Genomic DNA, 9,111 nt, shown 5'->3' on the forward strand with positions numbered 1-9,111 from the left:
AAAAAAAAAAAAAAAAAGATGATATATCAACCTATTATTTTTAAGGAGTGTTATGTATTAAAAACTTTTCATGGGGGATATTGTGCAGTAGCCCTAAATTTTTATTATATTCGGCAAATTTTATTTTATTTTATTTTTTGTTTTGCTATAAATGAATAAAAATCCCATGTTGAAAAATAAAAATTAAAAAAAAAATATTTGCGGGAGAATATTGGAAATTTCAAAAAATGCTATGGCAACAGTGCAACATGGAAGCAATCGTAGCGACGAATTTCAGAAGCAGACCTATGCAAATGCTATGGCAACAGTGCACCATGTCCTCCATTTGCTCTATGAGTGGCTAGCTGTTAAAGTTCATAGGCGGAGATCTGGTGGGCATAATGCTAATCCATCTTCTTGGAATTTTGAGGAGAATGTTACCTCTATTAGAATGGTTATTCGGGTTCTTCGGGATGATGTTGGTGATTTTATTGCTGGTAGAACTATTGTTATCTCTGGTATACGCGTTAAGGAAGCTGAAGCCATTGGTTTGTTGGAAGCGATGTTATGGATACGTCAAATGAGTTTGAATATGGTGCAGTTTGAGAGTTTAAAACTCATTTGTAAACACTGCATATTCTAAATTCGTTCCTAGTCGATTCAGTCGCCTAAAACAGGGATAAAGGTCGCTTGAACTCGAGATCCAACAGATGCCAGATGAATATTTGATTCAGTGCACCGTGTGATTCCCAGATATCTCAGAGTTTGTATCAATCTTTGGCAACTGTAGAATGTTGTTGCGTGTGGAACCTGGATTCTGCCTCAAGTTGGTGGCGTGACATGCTAATGTCGTTGCTCATAAGTTGGCTAGAGTCGCTTGCTTATTTTCCTGTCTTATGGTGTGGACTGAACCTCCGTTGGTGTATTTTGCATCTTTTGAACTCTTATTGTAATGATCCCTCTCGTTAATGAAGTTTGTTTGGGTGTCAAAAAGAATCATTAATTTAAAAAATGTACGTTTTGTTAATTAAAGTAAAATAATGGTAAAAGGAACCATCATTCATGGATTGTTTGGAATCAAATGTCACGTTGGAAGTCAATAAAAAATAGTCCATCAGACAATAAATTTCACATTTTTTACAATGTAGAGTTCAATTATATTTCTTTCTCATTAAATGCATGCATCTTAAAGAATTGAGAGTGTATTGTGTCTATGTCCACATATTTTCTTCTTTTTTCCCCTAAAAATTCGATTATTTCAGTTACCAAACCAATATAACCGATTTTAATTCGATTATTAAAGAAAACTATAGTATGTTAGTTCGGAAAAATATAACAAGTGATCCCAAGAGGTCTTACTATTTAAGTGGGCTGGAATAATACGCACACAGACGAAACATGTTCCGTTTTAGCCAAGAAGATTATGTTTCAACTCTTTAAAGATGAAACAAGCAAACACATACATGAAATCTTCAGAAATATGCTTGTTCGAGTATAGGTAGCATGCTAGGCTCACTCAAAATATACAAGAGTCTTCCACCAATAAAGGGGTTTCGAATAATACATACAAATTGCATGGAGCAGTGTCACTCACTATCACCATTAGCTTCATCGATCATAATCATCAGTCCGTCCATGTTGCTGCACAACTCAGCCAGATTTGAACAAGAGTACTGCTTTGGAATCCAAGTAGAAGTAGACAAAGTGATTTGTCTCATGAGTCACATAAGAACCTGCATGCGGCAAAGACGGTAGGATTAGTTAGTGACAGGTGAGCTAAGGGCCCGAAGCCACAAGCAATGGTTCTAGAAGTAGCTCGTGCATTTACAGAAAGATTAAATCATAATGGGTTAAAGACAATGAACCTTTGTAACATATATAGAAATTAAAGAATACCAGAGTTGAAAAAGATTAGATTCAACGACTAATTTATTCTCGAAGGAAAAGAACATTAAAAATCACGAAATTTATTTGAAGTGCCCTTGAAAAATGATTAATCTCATATCCAAACAACTCATAAAGCATGGGATGAAACATCCTTACATCTCATGGTAGAAAAGGCATAGCAAATCCCTCCTATATTCATTTCTAGACTTGGAAAATTGTAATTTGTAAGTTAGCTTTTTTTTTTTTTGGTTTTAGCATGTAACTTGTCCATATTTGGTTTTCATCCACTAATTGGATTTTTTTGTCTTTTTTTACCCGAAACTACTAAATCCACCAAATATTACTTATTTGACATTGATGGTCTTCTGCTTGGCTCATTTAGGTAGAATAAAATCTATATTATACACATTAAAATCTAAGAGAAAATAAACGAGAGACTTCTTCCTCCCATTTTGAAATATTGGGTGTCATTTTGCCTTATTTTTCTTCGTTGTTTAATTTAATGCGTGTAATATTGGAAAACCCAAAACAAGCCAACTTCCAAGACTAAAATTGTAATTTTCCCGACTCGTTTACTAGACCAACCTATTTATTATAAACAAATTGGGTGAGGAGAATATGTTCGATATAAAAATAGTTGTCGCCAAAAATATTGGTGGTCTAAAATAAATAAGTGACCAAAAAAATTCCCAACTTCAAGATAAAAACTATCACAGTCATTCAAATGAAGAGCATCAGTCCTCACCAATCAACCCCAATATTAAGAAAATTGTATCGTCTGAGTTTCTCCCGAACCCAAGATTCTTGATAGTTGATCCACCAGGAGAAAAGTCCACGTACTAGCAACACATATTTTTTGCCAAACTTTACATTTTTTTCAACCACAAACACTAAAAGTCCACAAGGTGTGCATCTAGGCTCTATGTATAACGAAGACCAATCTTTACACTTACTTGCAAACCAAGGCTTAGCCCTTAAATAAGACGCGTACCTCGACCTTGTATCTCAAGTCATGGTATACTTTAGAGGTTAAAGTCAACTTTAAGAACACTGTGATGTACGAATGATGAATTCAAGATAAAATGCAAGTAGCTGTTAACTCATTTTCGCTTATAAACTACTGATTATTTGTTTTATTATTGTTCAATAACTTGTAAAGTACATATTAGATGATATGTGATAAAAATTTATTCTAATATTATGATATGGTATAATGTCTTATGGTAGGTGTCTCTCCTTGAGTCGTGTTCAGGCTCTATGAGACGTAATGCGCTATGGCATGTAACACTAAGCCTAAGCCTAGTAACGTTGCTACATCATGTCATCAAAACCAAAGAAAATAAAGTCAGTTAAGTAAATCCAGTGTTTGGCCAAAAAACATGAAAACAATAGAATTCATAATGACCTGAATCCTGATCATTAAAGACAATATAAGTAGAAACATTTAAGAAATTCAAGAATAACAAGCCAAACCCAATCATCTATACCTCCCATGTCTTTTAGTCATACATAGATTCTAAAAGTATTTAGTAAAGCAATGAAAAAATTATTTTAGATGTACATAAGCATGAAGTTCCTTTATGCGAAAAGGAAGTTAAATAACATAACTATCAGTAGTTGAATTAGCCATATTGATCTCATGGGCTTGCCGATGCGATGTAACAGAGATGCCCAAAAGTTCAATTGTAACACCTTTAAGATTTTATTTATCTACTAACTAGTTAAAATGCAGATATATCATGGAAAAAAATAACTTCTGCCAGCTCATTTAGGAGGTAAACAGTAAACTGAAAATGTAAGCACTTCCCATGATCACTCAACTCCATCTTAACCTTTGGAACTACGAGAATACACAGAATAAGAAATAAATTGACCCACAAACTAATTATAAGGGACATACTATGACATTAAATAATCTTACGATAGCGTTTCTCAGTACCATATGACAAAAGTAATAACACATAATAACAGAAACCGCCATTGTAACATATGATAATTTACATATGCAACTCTTACATCCACATTCAAACCCCACATCTAAAATTCATTTCGCACCACTAAAGCGGGAATATGATCATGGCAATAAACCACAAAAAAACAGTCGGATAGATTTGAACTCACACATCATCAACTCTAAAACATAAATTTGGAGACACTTAAACTCAAAATTGACAAATACAATAACATAATATATATANGTAGAATAGTTTGATTACCGAAATTCTTGCCAACAATGCAATGCCAGGTGGGGCCGTATTTTTTGTCAAACACCTTCTTTATGTTCTCGGCGACATCCTTCTCCACACCATGCTTCTCAAACGCCTAAACAGACACACACATTCACAAAATCATTAAATCAAGACACCTCAAACACATAACTGAAACTTAGAGAAATATAAAGGGCCCCTCGAGTTCGATGTTTTATTAAATCTTTTTTTGGGTGAAAAGGAGAAAAAATACAGCGATGGCAACGTCCACAGCTTCTTTCTGCATATCCTCCTTCATATCTGCGCTCTTGATGACAATCTTCTTGCCGGAAGCTCCCACAGGAACCGACCCAGAAGAAGACAACCGTTCGTTGGAGGTCGTCATCGGCGGCGCCACCAAAAACCGGCCGCCGCCGCTCCTCTTGGACTCCTCGCTCATTTCCTCCTCCAATTGTGAACTTCTTTCCCCAAGAATTTGACCTCTTGAGAGGGGCTTAGCCTATCGTCTGTGGGAATCAAACATATTTAGATCTCACTTGGGTGACTGGAAGGGGGTCAAAGTACAGTCAAATATTCTTCACTTATTAATCAAATTATTTAATTAAATTAAATATAGTATTAAATTATATTAGTATACAATACATTCTAACTAAAAATAATAATCGAAATATGGTCACCAATGTTAAAAGTAAAAATATACGATAAAAAATAAAAATCTTAAAACTCTCAATATATTAAACTACACACTTTATAAAATTTTCTCTCTACTCAATTGTGATTTTCTTCACAAATTGAGAGACCTATTTATAGAATTTGTTTGAAAATAATTCAAAAATAAATACATCATTACATACATCATCACACACTAATTTTCAATATTTACACCTCTTATTTTCAACATTCAAATATATCAACTCTTATTTTTCAACACTTCCCCTTGTGATGATGATCATGATGCAATGATTGTCTTCATTACGTGTTTTATAGTACCTCGTTAAAAACCTTACTAGGAAAAATCCATTAGGATAAAAACCATAGTAAGAGAAAAAGAGTGCAGTCACGTAAACTCTTCCTCATGTTAACACGAACGATTCTTCAAAAATTTCGTAGATTGCGCATCCTAATGTTATATATATGCTTTCTGAAAATTGTCGTAGGAAGTGCCTTTGTGAAGAGATCTGATAAGTTTTTATTTGATTGAATGTAACGAATATCAATATCTTTATTCTTCTCAAGCTCTTGAGTAAATGCGAAGAACTTAGGGAGAATATGTTTAGTTCTGTCGCTTTTTATGTATCCTTCTTTCATTTGAGCAACTCATGTAGCATTATCTTCGTATAGTATCACAGGCTTCTTGTCGAATGATAATCTGCATGAGATTTGGATATGTTCGGTCATTGGTTTTAGTTACACACATTCACGGCTTTCTTCATGTAGTGCAATAATCTCGATGTGATTTGATAAAGTTGTTACAAGTGTTTGTTTCTGTGAACGCCAAGAAATTGCAATGCCTCTACGTGTAAATACATATCCGGTTTGGGAAAGTGCCTTGTGTGGATCAGATAAATACCTAGCATCAGCATAACCAATCATGCTTTGATTGGTATCTTTTGAATACAAAAGTCCCAAGTCTGTCGATCCTCGTAGATAACGGAATATATGTTTAATTCCGTTCCCGTGTCTTGTTGTTGGATATGAGCTAAATTTTGTCAATAAATTTACAACAAAAGATATATCAGGTCTTGTGCAATTTGCGAGTTACATAAGGGCACCAATAGCACTTAGATATGGTACTTCAGGACCAAGAATAACTTCATCATCTTCACATGGACGGAATGGATCTTTTTTTATATTTAATGATCTAACAACCATTGGAGTACTTAAAGGATTTGATTTATCCATATTAAAATTTTTAAGGACCTTTTCTGTATAATTTGACTGTGAACAAATATTCCACATTCTTTGTGTTTAATTTGCAAACCCAAACAATACTTTTTTTTTCCAAGGTCCTTCATTTCAAATTCTTCCTTTAAGTACGACACAACTTCTTGAATTTTCTTATTCGTTCCAATGATGTTTAAATTACCAACATATACAGCGATAATTACGCGTCTGGATTGTACCACATTCGGCCAGATTGCTTTAACCCATATAATGATCTTTGTAATTTCACATAATAACATTCTCTTGATTTTGAACTTTGTGCTTCAGACATCTTAAATCCTTCAGGTGTAAGGACTATAGGTCCAAAAACGTCACGTTTGTTTAGCGAATCCAATTCAACCTGGATGGCTTCTTTCCATTTTATTCAGTCCTGTCGATTTTTACATTCACCAAAAGATTTTGGTTCATGATCTTCATTTTCATTTATGATGTCAAATGCTACATTGTAAGAAAATATCTAATCAATTTCTTTTATATCTTTTCGGTTCCATATTTTTCCAGTATTAATATAATTGATAGAGATTTCACGATTCTCATCAGTTTGTGGTTCTGATGGAACATTTTCATCATCATGTATTTCTACCGGAATATCATTCTCTATTTTGTGATCATCGTGTTTCTCTATACTATTTCTTTTTCGAGGATTTTTATCCTTAGAACCGATTGGCCTTCCATGCTTCAGGCGTTTAATGACATCATGAGTGTCTTCAATTTGTTTCTTTGGAATTTCAATTCGAGCAGGGACATTTACAGCATGTATATATGATTTAGTTATCCCTTTTGTGTCTGCAAATGCATCTGATATTTGATTTGTTATTATTTGCAACTGCACAATTTGCTGTACATCTTTTTCACATTGTTTAGTTCTTGGATCCAGATGTAACAATGATGATGTATACCATGTAATTTCTTTTTCGATATGTTTCTTTTCGCCCCCTAACATTGGGAAGATTTCCTCATTAAAATGACAATCAGCAAAACGTGCTAAAAACACATCGCCTGTCTGAGGCTCAAGATATCGAATGATTGATGAGCTATCATAACCAACATAAATTCCGATCTTTCTTTGAGGTTCCATTTTTGTTCGTTGAGGCGGTGCAATAAGCACATATACCATACATCCAAAAATTCTCCGATGAGAAATATCTGGTTCTTTACCAAATGAATGTTGCAATGGGGAGTACTTATGATATACACTTGGTCTGATATGAATTAATGCAGCAGCATGTAAAATTGCATGTCCCCGTATAGAAAAGGGAGTTTTGTTTTCATGATCATTGGTCTAGCAATCAGTTGTAGACGTTTAATCAATGATTCAGCTAATCCATTTTGTGTATGTACATGAGCAACATGAGCTCAACAGTGATTCTCATCGACATACAATAATCATTGAAAATGTGGGAAGTAAATTCATCAGCATTATCAAGTCTAATTTTATTGATTGTATGATCGAGAAATTGATTCCGCAATTTTATTATTTGAGCAAGTAATCTTGCAAATGTCACATTCCGAGTTGATAATAAACATACATGTGACCATCTACTGCAGGCATCGATCAATACCATAAAATATCTAAATGGTCCACACACCGTGGATGAATTGGCCCACAAATATCACCCTAAATACGTTCGAGAAACATAGGTGATTCATTTTGGATTTTAGCTTGTGATGGTCTTANCTCTCATTGACATACAATAATCATTGAAAGTGTGGGAAGTAAATTCACCAGCATTATCAAGTCTAATTTTCTTGATTGTTTGATCGAGAAATTGATTCCGCAATTTTATTATTTGAGTAAGTAATCTTGCAAATACCACATTCCGAGTTAATAATAAACATACATGTGACCATCTGCTGGAGACATCGATCAATACCATAAAATATCTAAATGGTCCACATGGTGGATGAATTGGCCCACAAATATCACCCTGAATACGTTCGAGAAACATAGATGATTCATTTTGGATTTTAGCTGGTGATGGTCTTATAATAAGTTTTCCAAGAGAACATGCTTTGCATTGAAATTTATTATTTTGAAATATCTTCTGGTCTTTCAGCGGATGACCTTGTGTATTTTCTATAATTCTTCGCATCATTGTTGAACCAGGATGTCCTAATCGATCATGCCAATTTATCAGTATTGAAGAATTATCAACTACCACGTTTGATTCAATTGGACTTATATATGTATAATGCAATCCAGTAGGGAGCATTGGTAGTTTTTCAACTATATATTTCTTTCCTGATTTATACGTGGTAAGATACATATATTTCTCATTTCCTTCATTTATTGTCCGAGTATCATACCCATGGGAATATATGTCATTAAAACTCAACAAATTTCTTTTCGATTGTGGTGAATACAAAGCATCATTTATCAGAAATTTTGTACCATTAAATAACAAAAAATGTGCTTTACCACAACCTTTTATCGAGTCTACAGGACCTGATATTGTATTCACCATTGTTTTTGTTGGTTTTTGTTCCAAGAAATATCTTTTATCTCGAAGAATAATGTGTGTTATACCATTATCAGGTATGCAAACTTCCATGTGATTAGTTCCTTGTTTAGCTTTGTTCATAGCAGTTTCCATATTTGAACTTCAAAAAAATATGCAATGAAAAAAAATTACTGACAATATATATGTAATTTATTGAAAAAGATAATGCATATCATAATTATACAATAAAGCATTATCATATGAGTACATGAAAAATCAATTATTTTACGTTTACATTCCACCAATATATTGTTCATTTTCAGAAAAATCGTTGAGAAAATCTGTAGTATCAATATTTTTCATTTCTATTCCATCAGCATATTGATCATTTCCAGATAAATCGTTCAGAAAATCTGCAGCATCAAAATGAGTTGAATCACTCATACGGCCACTGTGTTCATTGAAGTTGGTCTCTTTTTCTTTTTCCTTTATCGATTCTTTATAGAGCATGCAAAGGTACTCGGAGGCTCGATAAATACGAGACCAATATCCAGGAGTACCGCATCTAAAACAAGAAATTTCAAATCGTTTTGAGTGCTTTTCATTAACACTCATATTCTCGTGATGCTTTTTCAGTGGGTGGTTCGTGACGC

At 33.7% G+C, this 9,111-nt stretch overlaps 1 protein-coding gene across 1 annotated transcript; it reads right to left on the reverse strand.

The window, feature by feature from the left end:
- Positions 1–1,422: 1,422 nt before the first annotated feature.
- LOC140960866 (uncharacterized) lies at positions 1,423–4,607 on the reverse strand. The gene is made up of 3 exons (XM_073419177.1): positions 4,327–4,607; positions 4,083–4,188; positions 1,423–1,712 (listed from the first exon to the last, which is right to left on the reverse strand). Exons 1-3 carry the CDS (start codon positions 4,510–4,512, stop codon positions 1,630–1,632), a joined length of 375 nt encoding a protein of 124 aa, XP_073275278.1. The 5' UTR covers positions 4,513–4,607; the 3' UTR covers positions 1,423–1,629.
- Between the last annotated feature and the right edge of the window lie 4,504 nt (positions 4,608–9,111).

This window comes from Primulina huaijiensis, chromosome 16 (genome assembly GCF_012295235.1).
Source record: "Primulina huaijiensis isolate GDHJ02 chromosome 16, ASM1229523v2, whole genome shotgun sequence".
In the NCBI taxonomy this organism is placed as follows: Eukaryota; Viridiplantae; Streptophyta; class Magnoliopsida; order Lamiales; family Gesneriaceae; genus Primulina; species Primulina huaijiensis.